Source organism: Pezoporus flaviventris, unplaced genomic scaffold, assembly GCF_033815535.1.
Source record: "Pezoporus flaviventris isolate CSIRO_AGI_PZ_B2104156 unplaced genomic scaffold, CSIRO_AGI_Pfla_v1 ptg000005l, whole genome shotgun sequence".
Lineage (NCBI taxonomy): Eukaryota > Metazoa > Chordata > Aves > Psittaciformes > Psittacidae > Pezoporus > Pezoporus flaviventris.
The window spans coordinates 3,885,272-3,901,913 of NW_026892553.1; the positions used below are offsets into that span (position 1 = coordinate 3,885,272).

Sequence of the window (16,642 nt, forward strand, 5' to 3'; positions counted from 1 at the left end):
TGGAAGAAAATTCACTTGAATGGAGAGCCTTTAAATAGCCATAAACATCTTTTTACAGTTTTTGTGTCTTGTTAGAGGTTCAAGCCTCCCAGATCTCCAAAAGCCGACTGTACAAGTCATTTCATTCACAGCAGAGCCTTAGGGCATACAAAAGCACTACCAATTATGGTGCAACAGTTCAAAGCAGCAAAGCTATGTAATAGACCTGTGATCATTATGAAAAGTGGTATTTTGCATCTCCAGGCTCTAATGTCTGTTTCCATTCAGTGGCTAGAGCACAGAACCAGGAGCTGCAGTCCAGTCCTGCTGCTGACTTACCTATGACTGGGGGCAAAGCCTTCTTCACGGATACAAGACAGTAATACTGGCATTTAGCCAGGCACAAAATAACACAGTCAGGCATGGCTGAAGGACATCCCAAATCACTCAGACCCAGGACTGAACACAATACAGTAGTGCAACCTATGTTTTTTAAAGTTAAAACTGCAACACATTACTTTGTATTTATGCAAAGGAGCAGAGTGAAATGCACACCCATGATAAATGAACCCTAGAAAAGGCATAAACCAGGCTGAACAGGCACGTTCACTTCAGGGGGCAACCTATCCTGCAACTCTCAGCTATCTGGAGGGTCTGCAAACGCATTTTAGCTTCAATGGCAAAATGTCACTGCCACATTAGAAGACGTTCTGACCCAGACCCTCACCAGTATGGTCTCAGAAGAGCAGTCTCTGCAAAACCTCTGAGGTGATTTTCAGCTGATTACTTGAGGTACAGGAAGCTCTTTGCTCCCAGAATCTGCTGAGGGCTCTCAATGCTCCCACATGCTCCCGGGCAATCCATTCATATGGAAATTGTACCACTACAAGATATTAGGTCAAACCACAGTTTGGAGCTCACTCTAATTATCTAGTCAGATTTCAGTTTAATCCTAACAAGATTATAGATTCACAGAGATTAAGGTTATTAAAAGTACCACAGAGCAAACCATATAATCACTACCTTGAAGAGACCATCTAAAGTAGCCCGTTTATGGTCACCAACTCGTTTAACTTTAAAACCTCTGTGGAGTTAAACTCTGTGGAGTATTTTCTGTACCTTCTTGTGGTAGAAGTAGGCTAAGGATCTAACATTTACTTTGGTGGCTAGAATACTTTACCTTTTTCCTAATTCACCTAACTCCTCATCTGTAGGAGGAGATTTCACAAGCAGCTTCCAGTTTAAGCCAAAACTACTTTATTAGGTTAAAAATGCACTACACCTCCTTTGTAAAAATGATCATATAAAGCTCACAAGAAGAGAGCGCTGCTAAAGGCTGTATTTCAGATGAAAACAGATGAAAGAACCTTTGCTAAATAGCAAGCAGTGCATTTGTGTCGCACCCATTACCCTAGTGAAGGCAAAAAGCATATGAATTCCAGGAGTTCAACAGTATACTTTTGGCACCCAGAGTTTACTGCAGACCACCTCAGTCATGTCCACAAGACCAAGACTCATCACACTTTAATCGTCTCCTGTAATAAAGAGTCAGCATGTCTATGTTCTATACAGTGCAATAGAGGACCTGCCTACCTCACCTTCCAGCTGAACCCACACTTCACACATGCTGCAGTTCATGTAGGAGGTATTTACAAAGATACATTAATTTAACAGATAATGCTCCAACTTTTCAACCCCTTCTCAAACACTTCGATGATAGCTTGAAATCGCACAAGGAGGGCTGAGGCTGGAAGCTTAGAGGCTCCTTTAATGGAGAAGTCTGAAGACTACTATAAATTCTCAATTTTCCAAGCTTGCTTTTTGCCAAATGTTTTTGCTCCTGCAGGCTATGTTCCTCCCGTTCAGTTACACCCTGCTTTGTGGATAGGTTTAATCATCAAAGTACAATACCGTGATTCACCTTCCTATTGTTTTGATGTTTCCACTGTAGCAGTAGTAATAATTCCAAACTGCTTTCAAATATATGTATATTTCTACAGAGCAAATGATATCTGAACATTGCACAGCAAAGGCTTGACTGATATAAGGAGAACTATTATAACTTTCAAATAGTCCTGCTCCTCTTTGACAAAGTCAAGCAGTTATCCAATGTACCAATGAACCTATTTAACTTTGTTACAGTACTGAGATGTGTTTATATATGCAGTTCTGAAAAACTGACTTGCCAGCTTATGAATTCTAAGCAAACTTAAAAGTATCAGAATAATAGAGTCATTACTCCTTTTATAATGGTGTCATTTCTAAGGAAACTCCTTTTCAGAGTTGGGTATTATTTCATGTCCACAGAGAGATAACCTTACTAGCTGTGAGGGCATGACCTTCATTAATAGAAGTTAACACCATCAGTGATTCAAACAAAAGGATAAAGAACATAGGGAGATGATTTGAAGACTCTCTGATGCAATGGGAACAGGTAAATTATATGCAGCACTTTGTAAAAGCTGGGAAAAGACAAGGCACTGACTTGTTACTATTTAGATAGGAACTTTATTTCCAGTTTCACTGACATCAAATTTGTAGAGATTTTAAGAAGCATGGGGAACATTTATAAGTCCATTCCAAATTCAACTGCACTTTCATTTTCCTCTCCTCTCCTTTTCAGATCAAAACCAACCTCTCCTAACAGTGCGATAAATTGATTTACGCAGTTGGCTTTCAGCTTACTGTCTACATTTCATCCCAATCTTGAGAAAGTTGCAGATCTTTATGTCTCTGCCAGCCAAAAGAAAAAAATACAAAAGATAAAAAAAAGTTAATGTTGCTGTTGCCAGCTTGTTTCCAATGTCTTTTCCCTTAAATATGACAAATACAAAAAACTGACGGAAATATTACTTTCATTCATACAGAAGCCTTGACTTATTGCCTTCTTTACCTAGTTCTTGATTAGTCTAGATGATGCTTAGATTTTACCTGTGTTGTACATCACATTGAGGTCTTGCCAAAAGCTGGTGTCATGGATGGAAACGTTTGTTCCTGTTAGTAATGGGAAAACCAACGAATGTTATGTGCAACCCTCTGAAACAGATTTGTGCAACAGATTCCTAGGTAACAGGCATAGACATGTCCTCACTGCTGCTAAGAGCGAGGCATCAGAGAAAGCACTACAGGATTAACCACCAGGAGTCATACTGGCAGCCTCCCTAGACTATGAAGGCTCGAAGGAGAGCTAGAAAGGCAGATGAGCACGTTGGGGCAAGGGCTGGAGGCTGTACAAAATACAGCAGGTCCCAGCCAAATAGGTTAAAATAGACCAGGCTGTGAATAAGCCAAACTCAGAATATAGTACCTGTTGACATCTCAGTGGACTGAAGCAAATCAACCCATATTGGTTCACAAGGTTGATTCTCTCAATATTAAGGTAACTGAGTATGCAGAGACTATGCAAACAGGATGGTGCTGCTTAATGGCCCAATGAAGTTGACACAACCAAAGCTAATGGAAATCCTGCAGAAGAAACAAGAAGGGAAGCTAGCATAGACAATAAGGATCCCTGCTTTGTATCTGTTTGGGTAGGAGCAGAATCAGAGGGCCAGCAAAGTCACTTCTGACCACCAAGAAGTGGCAAAAAATGTGGCAAAAGGCCAGAGAAGCAGCAGATCCATGGAACAGTTCCTCTGCATTTGTATTAATTCTGCCTCTTCACACCTCCTCAGACCTGAGGGAAGAGGAAGCCATTCTGAAAAGATGACTTTATACACAAGTAGTAAAATTAATGTCAACACCTTTTCAAAAGCAGAAAGTTAAAACCAGCAACTGGAGACTCCAGCAACATGAATTCCATATAAATCACACCATCAGAGAAGGTGAAGTTGTATGGAAAAACCCAAGGCAGGCTAAACTGCAAGAAATCTGTGCAAAAAAGCACAGGAACAAATTATTTACTTCCTCCAAGTATTTCCAGATTTATTGCCTACACCTCCTAATTCCCTTTCTGCAAGGAACAGGTAATGAAAACTGCATGATCCCACTCTAAGTACTCTTTCTTCTCAGACATGTAAACTGAAAGAAGTATATCAAGCTCAGCTGGGTTTTATAGCCTTCTCAGGAGAGTGAGAGCCTTCTTGGGTGATAGGAATATTCTGAAGTAAGGAAATTAATTTTAATGAATTAATTTTAGATCATTATCCACAAAAACCCACTTAGGAAGGGGGCCAAGTGCATCAAGAATTCTGGCAGCAAAGAATTTTTCATCTGTTCCTACCATGACTTCATGATCATCTCAAAATATTACTACACAACTCTACAGTATGAGAATACCTTTGTTCCTTTTTTCCCCCAGAAAGAATACCTTAAAATTATTATGTTGGGGTACCAAAAGACAGTGGAATTTTGAGAGCTGCAACTCTGATTTTAAATATCCACACTTAAACAGCTACTTTTTCCCTCTCTGTCAGAGCTGTGGGCCAAATTTGTTCTTGGCTTAAGGCCACTGAAAACAATGAGCTTGTTTCAATTAAGCTGGTCCAGTATTTATTAAAAGACATCATGAAACATTTGTATCATAGATATAAAAAAAAAAAAACCTCACACAGAAAACCTGGGATATATTAAGAGAAGCGAGAAATAAGATCACTTGGGTTAGCTTGTCATAAACTAGCAGAGCTTCAGTTACTCAAAATAGAGCTATAGAGCAAACTGCCAGAACTGGTTTTGGCACTTAGTTTTTATTTGCCTTACTTGGATACTGCAGATGTTCTGCTGAACAATCACTAGAAAAGGAGGGTATCTCTAGTTAATCTGCACATTTCTTAGCAAAAGAAACCCCAGAAGATTTGGAAGACTTGCAATAGTACCTGATCTCCAGACTCACAAAATAAAAGTTAACTGCACTCTTACCTGCAAACTCAGCCATTCCAAGAGAACATGTCTGACAATAAATCCTCACACTAAGTCCTAACAGTAGTTCCTCAGGATTTCAGATCAAGACCAGCACATATTCCAGGTGTGCTCAACCAGCTCAATGGCAGAAAGGAAATAAATGAGGAGCTATCATCTGTGTGTCAGGTATAAAGTGGACACAAAGACTGCTAGGACTATCATGCAGCTCAGCTGAGAGCCCTGTGAAGAGATGAGAATCTCAAATTTCATTGCAAGAGGCTGCCTCTAGATTTTGTGACCATTTTCATCTCAGGCTCCACCTCATGTTTATGAAAGAAACACTAGCAAAACTCTGATTATCCTTTTAAAAGTCCCTCCTCTGGAAAAGCCTCAGGGGTGGGCAAACACCTGCCTCATCTAATCACTGTTCCCACATTTTGTCTTATTCTCCCCCCAGGTCTGAACCAACTTTTGTCTTACAGGGTAATGAAAGTCAAGAAAATAGTACTATATTGGTGGTTTATTCTTGCTCTCCATCTAGTACTGACACTCCTGGTTCACTACTAATCAAAATACTGATAATAAAAGATTGCAAACGTGAATGAACCACAGCTTCTGGAATGACTGCAGAAAGATGTTAGGGGAAAGTCTTAGGTCACTCCCAGCAACCAGTCTACAAAAGAGGTAACAATCTGCAAAGCAGATCCATCTGTAACAGCAAGTCATCCATATTTTCAACATTTGGCTCAGGAAAACAGATTACATTACAAGACTAACTTTGTGCTGCCATTCAAAATAGATCATTATTTATCTCCAGGAAAAATAAGCAAAAGCTGAAAAATTAATTCAAATACACTTGAAAATACTGTTCTTAGAGAGGGAGGGATGACTACACCTTGCAACTGAGACCCCTGAGTCAAAGCCATCTTTGATACAACTTCATTCAAGATGCTGGCCTAACGTGCCAGCCACTGCCTGTTAGTCATGTCCACAGTAACATTCCTGAAGAACCCTCAGCAACTTGGTAAAATATTTTAGAATGTTGCTTTTACAACATTTAAAGTATTGAAATGAGATTACTTGAAAGAAAGAGATGAACAAAGTCACAAATCACATCATCCTCAGCAACAACTGCTTTGATAGTTGACTGTCTCTGTGAGCAGCCTTCTAGAAGTTATTTTAACCTAAAGTTTTAACCTCATTTTATTAACATCGTACTTCACTGTGCTCAGTCACTTAACATTATCTAGCAGAGGACTACTAAAAATTGGTTGAGAGATCCCGCTTTTCCTACAGAAGCTCTCCTCACTACAATCACCACTACTTACTCTAAACAGCTCACTTCAATGCAGGAAGGTCTTATGGGCATTTTTAATTCAGTGATACCAGAAAGTCATTTACCTACTATTACTGTATCTGAAATTGTTAAAAACATACTTGTACATCTTTCCTGTTGAGCATGTTTAAGAGCATTCTTAATAAGAATAATTAAACGCATTAACTGCTTAGACATCTAAAGCACTGAAAGTATTTTAAGGACCTATTTCTGATTCTTTTCCATACTTTTAGACTGATTGCACAAAGATTTTGCTTGTTTTCTAAGCCTGAAGAAAACTGGCAGGAAGACTTAGAAATACCATGTTAGTATTTCTCTTTCTCATTGAAATAGATGTAAATTGACAAAGTCCCCTTAAGGGCAATGAAACATGCCAAGGAACAAATACGAGTGCTGAAGAGATGTGCTTTCCAACAGGCATGCAGCAAAACTGGAGCAAACAGCTTAAATATGTGCCATTCATTACACCTGCATCCCTCAGGAATAATTACGCTGACATAGTGCATGAATTTATAAAAATGACGGCAAAATGTGACATATTTGTTTCCAAAAGCTTTGAAAACACTTGCTTTATAAAAGTCATTTCCCCAGAGATTCCACTGGAGCGAGAAGACTTGGAAGAACAGCTCTTGGTTTCGCTGAAGAAAACTAAGCTTTTAATCTTTGAGAAGATTAGCACTTGTAACTACCACCTGATCGGGATGAGGAAATTCTACTGGTGCAATTGATTATAAAAAGAGCAAAGCAGAATCAAGCCTTTCGTATTTATGAACAGTAGAAACCCCTCTGCTATTAAAGCCTTTTCAAAAGATTTCTCCTCAGTCACACAGGAAGAGTCTAAATCCTTAAAATTTTAATCAAAAGAGTAGCAAATGCAGTAGAGAAACACTGACTGACAAGAACCCACGTTTTAACTGGTTTTGTTAGAAGTTGACTTGAAATAAACATGCTTAAAAAATATTACACTACTTCCATTAATTCATTATTGCATATGTGCTATAAAAGCCTAAACACAAAAATTATTGTACAATCTTAATTTACATCCCAATGTAACAAAGAGGGTTTTTTGAACTGCTGCCTGTACATCAGTTGGACACTTAATTTAGGGTACAGACTTTCCAAAGGACTCTTTCCTTCTCTACAGTTGAGTGGGCTAACAATTTCAGCATCCCAGTTGCAGAAAATCTATTACAACAGCAAAAAGAAAAGGAAATATTACAAACATTTAAAAAGCCTGTGATCCCTTACTAATCTGTTCAAACATTAATTAGGAACAGCAAGAGAAAATCTGTGTTTATGTCATAAAATTGTCAGAATGACAGATCATAAAGTCACTGCTTCTGTATGTCAGCTTGGAATTTAAACCACATTTACTAATTCACTAGTCATGAACCTTCATACAACACTTAACAGCTTAATCCTTTAATTTCTCCCATCACTTTTACTTAGTTACGAGGTGTTGTAGGTTGGAACCCTTGCAAGTGAGGATCTGAAAGGTCAGCTTTTAACAGAAAGGCTTGAGACGAGGCTAAAGAAGAAGGCAAGGCAGTCAGTTCAGAGATACCGATCATTCGGTCAGAGTTAGGGAGGTGGTGCACTGAACGCGGGCGGACTTTGCAAAAACTGATCAAAGTCGAGTACACGGAAGGCACAAAGGAACTTCGGAGCAGAGGTGTACGGCAATTAAGAAAGCCCAAAGCACGTATCTCTGAGGGGGGTGGGAGGTGTCTGGTTTTCGGCCCAAGGATGCCGAAGCCCCACACGTTTGACGAGGCACCGGGACCTGCACACTTACCGCGCTCACCAGCTCCGTGCCCAGACAGAGGAGCCCCAGCACCAGCAGTACCCTGTGGGGAGGCAAACGGACACAGTCACCCGGGGGCCAGGCCGGGCAGAGAAGGGAGGGGACCGCGGCTCCTTGGCACTCACTCACCCTGCGCGCCCCATGCTCCAGGCAGCGTTGCGGGGCCAGCGGACAGGTCGCAGCCCAGTTACCGGCTCCGCACCGCTGGAGGAAGAGGAGGGCCCGCCGCCGTCACTCGGGGGGGCGGGCGGGCGGGCAGGCCCCCTGCGCGGCGCGGGCTGGGCACAGCGCGCTCACCCCCGCGCTGCGGCCGCTTCACCGGCTCCTTCCCCCGCCACGGCAGCGGACCTGTGGAGCGGCCGCGCTGCCCGGTCGGGGTCGGTCCCGGCTCGCTCCCCCTCAGGGCCCCGCCGCTGCCCGCCGTGTCGCAGCGTGCCCGGGCAGAAAGTTCGCGGTGTCTCCGCTCACCTGAGCGGGACGGGGCGGGACTGAGGCAGGCTGAGCACCCACCGCAGCCCCGCGCCCCAGGGTGCGACCCGGCTCCACCAGCAGCTCTGCCGGCCCTAGCACACTTGAGGTGCTTCCGGTGGGGAAATAGCCCATGTCCAGCGGCTGCCCACCCGGTGGAGGGGCGGGGCGGGGAGAGGCGGGCGCTCGCCCGCCCTTCGAGCCGACAAAATCCCGGCGCCCAGGGGCAGGGTGACGGTCGTGGGGAGCTGTGGTCCTCTCAGAGCGGGGCGCCAGCACCCTCCGCTGCCGGCTGCGCTCCCGCCCGCCCCTGGTGCGGATGAATACTGTTGGCAAGTAGTCCCGGGAGGACTTGAGCCGGGAGGAGCGGGAGAGCGCGGCAGAGAGGCGGGTGCTGGTGTCGGGGCGGCCGGCGGGAGCCGCCTGAAGGGAGCCGCGCTGCCCTGCCTGGCTATGCCCGCGCCGCAGGGCCGGAGCTCCTGAGCGGGCAGGATGGAGCCTCGGTGGTGGAGCAGCAGCCTGGCTGCCGGCTGTCTGGTGCTGCTGCTGGGCTGCTGGGGACCGGAGGCGGCGGTGGCGGCGGTGAGTGTGAGGCGCTCTCCTTGTTTTCAGGCGCTCCCCGGCGGCGCTGTCCCTGCCGGGCGCGGCGGCGGTGCGGAGCTGAGCCTCGGGGGGAGCTTTTGATCCCCTTCAGCAGCTGAGGGTGGGCTCCCCGCCGGTCGCGCTGGGGTTGGAGGGGTTGCAGCGGGCCCGGTCTGTGACAGGAGCCGACGGGGCCGGGCCTCGCGGCAGGGTCTCTCCTCAGGTGTCGGGGCCCGGTGGTTCTTGCTGCTGGCCTCGGCCCGGCTCCCCGCGGTACCCGCCTGTGCGCGGTGGGGGAAGCCCGGGCGAGCTTTGTGTGTCCTGGACCCACTGCTCCTCCGGGACAAAGGAGGAGGAAATTCTCCCGTCTTCTCCCCCATAGAAGAGCTGTCTTGGCAGCGAGCCTTCACCTACATCTGCAGGTCACACCTGGACGCGGCAGGGAGCTGGAGGCTTGTGGGCATGGTTTGCCAGAAGACTACGCCTCAGACTGTGACTTGGTTTTGCTTAGGGTTGTATTTCTCCTTCCTTAAAACCCAAGCTGAGATGCTAGGGGAGATGGCAGATGTGTGCGCTGCTGCAGAGGGTGCATGGTAGGTGGCCTGGAGAAGAACTTTGTTTTCTGCCTTTGGGAGAGGGATGCTATCTATCCCAGTTGTTCTGGAGTGCCTGGGCCTTGAAACTGAGAAGGAGGGAGAGGTGATAGCTAGCTTCCCCTTTCCAGCTACTTGACCAAGTTCTTCAGCTGTTAACTAGTGGTTAAATTAACTGAAAGGCATATTAGCATGAGTTAATTTCAGACTTTTACAAACCCCTCCTCTGGCTGTTAACTTTTTAAGAGGGTAAAAGAATCCTGATCTCTGTTGTTAGGATTACGCTGTGCTTGAAAAATCCTATGTTACAGTATGTGTAGAATACTTTTCTGCTACTCTCCCCTGCAATTTTGTTGCTAGAGCTGACAAAATCTTACTTGTCTTGAACTTTCCTTTGAAGCTGATTCCTTTACAGTGAAACTTTGTGGACCTTTCATCTGCTAGTCCAAAAACAAAGACTAGCTATAATATACTGCCTTCATCTTCTACCCCTCCTTCTTACCATGCCCAGGCGTGTACCCAAGTGTAAGTGATACTAGTGTGCCCCTGGTACTTGGTGATTTGGAGAACTGCTTTGTCTCCACTTGGTCTGTGATACTTGTTCTGCTGCTCTGAGTACCATCTCACCCCATGCCGTCTGCTGTGACTTTCACCTCCGAAGAAGGATCTGGCCAAGCCCACCTAGAGGGCTTTGCTGTTTTAGCAGGCGAGGGTTTAAGATGGGGAGGTCTGTGTGTGTAGCCCTTTGCTTTTTTTCAGGAAAGTGCCCCAGCAGAGTTTTGCACATTGATTGATGGGAATCTGCAAGGTCTGGGAAGGGGACTGGGCTGGGCTGATGCTGGAGGCAGTCCTCTGCCTCAGGAGAAATGAAGGAAGGAGAAAAGACAATGGTGGAGTTCCTGGTTCTTAACACCACCTGTGCTATACAGCCTCTGTTTTGGGATGAGTCCCTTGAGGGTTTACTAACCCACAGAGAGGTAAGATTAACTGAAGACCCAGTGGTTAGTGGGGGTGGGGAAAGAGTGACACTGCCTTTCCAACCTATGTAAATCCCCCTGACATTGTAATGGTTTCTCAATGCTTTGGTGTTCTGATGTCCTTGAATCCCCTGTGATGATAACAGTGGGTAATGATGTTCTTTATCAATGAGGATCACTCCTTTTCTCCATGTCAGAAAAGGATGAATTAGAACTGTGGCAGAATGCTTGATACACACTGTCTGTGGCTTACTAAAAAAAATAAATTGCCAAAGCTTTGTACTCCAGTAAGCATGAATTTCATTGTTCTGATTTTATTGCTGGATTTTCATAGCCAATAACCTGAACTTGGTGAGTAGTATATGGATCATGCTACATGCTGTAGTGCACACTTCACACAGAGTGAAGTGTGTAGCTACTGATGAATATCATAAAAGCAGCTGGCAGTTTGAGAATCATCTTTAGAGTGGGAGAATGAATGAGGTGGAAGATGTTGTCACTCTTATAGAAAAGTGATTGCAAGTAGTGACTGGGAAGCCTCTTTAATTAAAGAACATAGATTTGGTTCTTGAATTGTGCTGAGCTTAGTGACTGACTTGGTTTATATTGAATAAACTCACCCTCATAGTTAAGGCCTAGGTTTTTAGAGTGTAAATAGACTTTGTCAGCCCAAAAGTTATTAAAAGTGAAGTCACTTCTGCAATGTCTTCTTACTGTGCCTTCTGTTATAACTCCAGTTTGACTGGAAGCATGGGGGCAAAAGCAGCTGATCAAATATGGAAAGGAAGGCTGGCAAGATTGGTATCGTTTGTGTTTAAGAACATAATGTAGTATTCGTAAAAGTTCTCTAGGTTTAGTTCAGATTTCCTTTCCTTTCAGAGGTTACATGCCATCGTGCCAGTAATTGCAGTGTACTTGATTGATATGGCTGACTTGTAAATGGCAGTCATGCATGTTTCTCTTGCTTGTCCTATTTTTTTCATGGTATTGGTGGTGGCTTCCCATTTCATAACTGACTGTGACTCTTTCTAGTTATGAAAGCTAGGTCTGTAAAAGCAGAAAGAATTGGATGCTTGCTTTAAGGATTCAAAAAGTATTTCCTCCTGAAATTCTGTGGATGTGTCTTGATTAGTCATGCACAAGATGCTCTCTGTTGTATAACATAAAGGCTCTAGCCCTCCTGCTTGCAACTTGTCGTGTGTTTTGCTTTTGAGCTTTCATGGCTCTTGGTTAAAGATAGATAATAAAAGTTGTATATCAAGGTGTGTTCTGGCACATACTAAAATACAAACAAATCAAAGGAATCCTGAAAGAAACCCAGTGTAAGAGCCATTTGGACCACAAGAGGATTTTTGTGTCTATGTGCACAAAATCTTTATGGGTCTTATGACATGATGGAAACAGACTGATGGTTTAGTGAAAACTCCTAGGTTGCAAGTACATGAATCTACTCATTGAAAGCAATTTTCTTAGCTACCAATTTTTTGTCAAGTAGACAAGGAAATTTTCCTAGGACAAAGTGTTACCTTAACAACAAATGTAGATTTGCATAAGAATGTTTTTCTACAATGAATAAGTAATAATGCAGTTAGTTGCTGTTGGTTTTACTAGAATAAGTAGACTTTTCTAGATAACAAATCAGTAAGAACACCCCAAGAAATGTAATATGCACGTTCTCTCTGGGGCAAAGTGCAGTAATGTGGCTGTTCTGCCCCTGCAGTGAAGATGCATTGTGCATTTTTACCTTTCATTTGCTTAGATTAAAATGCTTCCTTCTCTAATCACCTTGATTTGTGTAAACTCTCCACTGATATCACCACATAACAAGATACCTAGATAACTCACACATTCTAGGAACAGTATTACGCAAGCGTGCTGAATGGAAAGCAGCTTCTGCTGGTAATGATATTTCCAGACAGATTGCTTTGAATGAAGACACTTTGCTTATCTGTTCCAGAAGGCTGTATGGACACAGTGTGTTTAAAACTACTGGGGTGCTTTTAAGTTCTTGCTACATGCAGTGTTTGCCTATCTGGTGCTGACAGCACTTTTCTGTACTGTAAACCGTCTCTCCTCAAGAGTACCTAAAACGAAGCTTGTTCAAGAGGTGTAGTGCTGGTACAGATTTAAGGATCCTTCAGCAGCATCGTCTACCCTTCTGTGAAAGCAATGCAGTTAAACCTTATTAGCTATCACTGATACAGTGCAGCTTCTGAAAAAGGAAATGTACCAAGCATCCTGGTTGTTTAATTGCAAAGTCTGTGGTATGTGGAGGAAAAGCTTCAATGTAATGTGAAATTATCAACAGAATAAATGTAGCTGAGCTAAAGAGGGATGGGTACTGTTATAACAAGATTTTAATGCTTATTTACCAAAAACATGCTTTGCCATTGTCTCAAGTCTTTCTTGCAGAGCTTGAGTCTTTTTGGAGAACTTGTGAGGAGATGCAAGAAGCAAAAAAACTGGGGGATATGATCTGCATTTTAGGAAGGATACATATTGTGCAATTAGATAATTGCTAAAGTATATTGTAAATTTAGCAATTCAGGTTAAACATGTCAATGCTTTAGTCTCTCTCCCTCAAAAAGAAATTGTACTTAAACTGTAATGTATTAATAGACGTATCTTTAGTCTGCTTGGAAAAGACTTTGGTGTTGTGCGAGTCTTCTTTTAGGAAACTCTTTCTCTGTTGCGATGACTGGGGTGGGGAGCTGGACTGAATAGCCTCCCAAGTCTCCTTCCAGCCTGTATTATCCTGTGACTCTACAATTATGTAAGAGTACAGTTGTGCTCCCAAGTGTAAGGCAATTTACATATCCTGTAGTCAAAAATTAATTATGTAGTCATAACTGTGTAATAAAATTGTGAGTTGGAAGGTTTGTATTTACTTAAATGCTCCTTTTTAGTTCCAGCTATTCAAGAAGCTGTCTCTTAAGCTGTCAGCACAGCAGCATTCAAAATTCCAGTTTTGTGTTTTATGGAGGGTGTCCTATACAATGTATTTTATGTGTATTATTCTGTCAAAATGTAAACCCAGCAAAATAAAGTGTAATGGCAATACTGACAAAAAATGACAATTTCAACCTGGAATGTGTGATTTAGGAGTCGGAAAGAGAGGAACTCTGAAGCTCAGGATTTCAGCTGTCTTAGAGGTGACAGCCTTCAAGGCTCTTCATTATTGCAGCTCTGCTGCTGGATTTCTCTCTTTTGTCTCCTTCTCTGATTCGGACGGGAAGGAAAATAGTTTAGTCTCATCTGTACTTGTTTCTTTTACCTAATCTCTACAGAGAATTAAAATGTCAGAGTTGAATTTCAATCTCTTCTCTCTCCTGGCACTGTAACAGGCATCTATATGCAATGCACTTAAACTAGAACCTGAAGTGAAGTAGCTGCTGTCTACAAAGTTAATCTTTTTTTGAGGCATATAGCTAGACTTGCAAAACTGTCTTACTGTAGCCTAATATGACCCCACTGTAAGCTTGATAAGCTTTGACACTGCAGCTCTGCTGAAACCCCGTCTTTCCCTTCTCTTAACTTTCCCTGAGATAAGCAAAGCTCTATTCCCTTCTCTGGCTGAAAACAGGCCAGTGGCTGTCTCTGTCAGGGCTTTCTGCTAAAATATATCAAATGTGTTGGAAAGTGTGTTTATTCTAGGACTGACTTCAGTTGTTACCAAGGTGAATCTTAGTTTTAGATCACAACATTAATTTAGAGAAAGGTATATCTGTTCTTATAGTAGGAGTCTTCTACTTTTCTGTCTTAGTCTGGAAAGATGTCACGCTTCTTAATTTGTATGCTAGTATAAACAGTGTGATGCAAAAAATGGTGGCTTGGAATCCAGGACTACTTAAAAGACCAGTGCCAGATGTGTTTTTTCATTCAACTGTGGACTTACAGGCATTCCTATTGTAATAACCACCTATTGCTAAGCAAAGTAACTTATATTAAACACTTTGTGGCAGTATTTCTCATCTCCATGTGAAAAAAAAGTTCCGTCTATATATATCACCTCTATCCTAAACGCTTTGCTGTTTTCCTGGTAGTCTCACTCTTTTTGCCCTATTTTTTTAATCATGCTAGGGAAAATAAGTATGTTCGTTCTGATTATATATATTGGACTTCTTGTTATTTCAGCAGTAGTACTATGAAAAATGTCAAAAGTTTACAGTGTATCAGAATAGCTGATAATATCTTGACAAGTCATGAAAAAGAGACTATCTAGTATCAGTCTGTGTCTGCTAAACACAGCACTGATTCTTCAGAAGCAAACCTTCCTCTTTATATACTGAAACCCTGCAGGCATCTGAGAGGAGAGGAAAATGACCACCCTGGGCAATGAACTGCACTCTTTCTACACCTTGACTTAAAGTAGCAATTGTTTAAACCCACGTTTAAATGGCTTTAAAGCAATGAAAACTAGCATGACCTCCAGGCAAGGCTAAACAAGGCTTCAGCTCCTGAAAGTTTGATTTCTTGACAAGAAATGCCACTGTACAACAATGTTTGGGTGAAGGAGCTTATGAACGCAGTTAAAAACCTTTTAAAAATAATCCTTTCTAAAGGGCTGTGATTTTTCTGAGTTAACTTACTTTGAACCAACCTGTTACAGAGAATGACAGCAGAAGCCATTGCTTCTGAAAGGCTAAGTAACTTCTAGCTGCCATTCAGACTATGAATTGGCTTAATCAGAGAAAATATTTATTCTGAATTAGTTTAAGAAACCTTTGCCCTTTAAGGCTCAAAATAGAAGCTATTCAGAAGGGAAAGGAAGCTTCTTCACTGGACTGAAAGATTAGAACCGTATCTCTCTTCATCCAGACATTGTGGGAAATGGCTTTAATCTGATGGAGGGAAGATTTAGATTAGACATTAGGAAGAAATTCTTCCCTGTGAGGGTGCTGAGGCACTGGCACAGGGTGCCCAGGGAAGCTGTGCCTGCCCCATCCCTGGCAGTGTTCAAGGCCAGGCTGGATAGGGCTTGGAGCAACCTGTTCTAGTGGAAGGTGTCCCTGTCCATGGATGAGCTTTGAGGTCCCTTCCAACCCAAACCATTCCATGGTTCTGTGCAAAACCTGGAGGTTTCTGCAAAACCACTTTTTTTCTTTTTAATTATTAAATCACTAAATATTTAAAATGACAAGGAGAAAATCTATGGAGTATGCAGAGTTGCAAGGCTCCAGTGTGTGTTTGTTTTGATAGCAACTTCCAGTATTCATCTGACTATTATGAGGGGAAGTAGTGCCGTGCAGATTTCTAGAAACCTGTGCCCAGAGCCTGCCCAGGCAACTGGTGAGAACATCCATCCAAAAGCTCATGTTTGTGTGGGTGGGTTTTTTGTGGTTTTGACTTAAGGGAAAATGTATACCTGGTGTCCTTTAGTTTCTATCCAGAATGCCCGTGGAAGCTTCTTGGCAATAGAATCGGTGAGGCTCCTCCACACATGCGTGCACATGCACAAAAATCTTGAAAGTGTTTTGTCTGTTTTAAATGCTTTCAACCTCTTAAAGCAATAGTAGTAACAAAGTGTTAAAATGTCTCTGACTACAGTATGAATTTTTGTATCCTAAGTGAACCTAGAAAATTCCTGAACTTCAGGCTTGAATGAGGAAATGCTTGTTGGCAGGTCTAGTCATGCTCAGAAAATGTGTATTTTTAGAATAAGTGAGAACAATCAAACAGGTCTCTTTAAATAAACCTTCAGTTACTAATATACTACAGAAGTAATTGTGCAGGAACAGCACAGCCAGTCATGGCAGCAATGGAGTTAGTATTACTCTTTCTTCTTTGTAAACAGCCAAATGTGTTTAACATCAAAAGATGATGGATCACTGAATGTATTGTCATTATAATCTTGTTTGTCACCCTTTTCTCTTCATGGCACATAATTTTGGTAGAAGATCATTTAAAATAGTAAGGAATCCCCTGAGCTTTTTGGTGGTGGTCAGGATTGTACCCGAGTCAAACTCTGAAGTTACCAAACACTGATGAAATAAACATGAAATGAAGTATTTCATGAAATGAACACTGTATCATCTCCACTTGCTAAAAGGGTTCAGAGGACAAA

General features: G+C 42.6%; 2 protein-coding genes across 4 annotated transcripts in view; one reads left to right on the forward strand and one right to left on the reverse strand.

Annotated features, from left to right (window-relative positions):
* Nucleotides 1-8,207, reverse strand: part of COL4A6 (collagen type IV alpha 6 chain) — a 121,555-nt gene extending 113,348 nt beyond the window's left edge. Inside the window, exons 1-2 of the mRNA XM_061445708.1 lie at nt 8,088-8,207; nt 7,950-8,001 (exon numbers count right to left, since the gene is read on the reverse strand). Of these exons, the coding sequence (XP_061301692.1) occupies nt 7,950-8,001; nt 8,088-8,101 (66 nt within the window). The 5' untranslated portion in view covers nt 8,102-8,207. The remainder of the gene's footprint in view (nt 1-7,949; nt 8,002-8,087) is intronic.
* A 456-nt stretch (nt 8,208-8,663) lies between these two features.
* Nucleotides 8,664-16,642, forward strand: part of COL4A5 (collagen type IV alpha 5 chain) — a 77,428-nt gene continuing 69,449 nt past the window's right edge. For 2 of the 3 annotated variants that reach the window (XR_009741924.1, XM_061445711.1), the window contains exon 1: nt 8,664-9,008. Coding sequence is in view for 2 of the 3 variants with exons in the window: in XM_061445711.1 (XP_061301695.1) it covers nt 8,919-9,008 (90 nt within the window). In the remaining variant the exon portion in view is untranslated. The remainder of the gene's footprint in view (nt 9,009-16,642) is intronic. The other variant, XM_061445709.1, reaches the window with a different exon arrangement.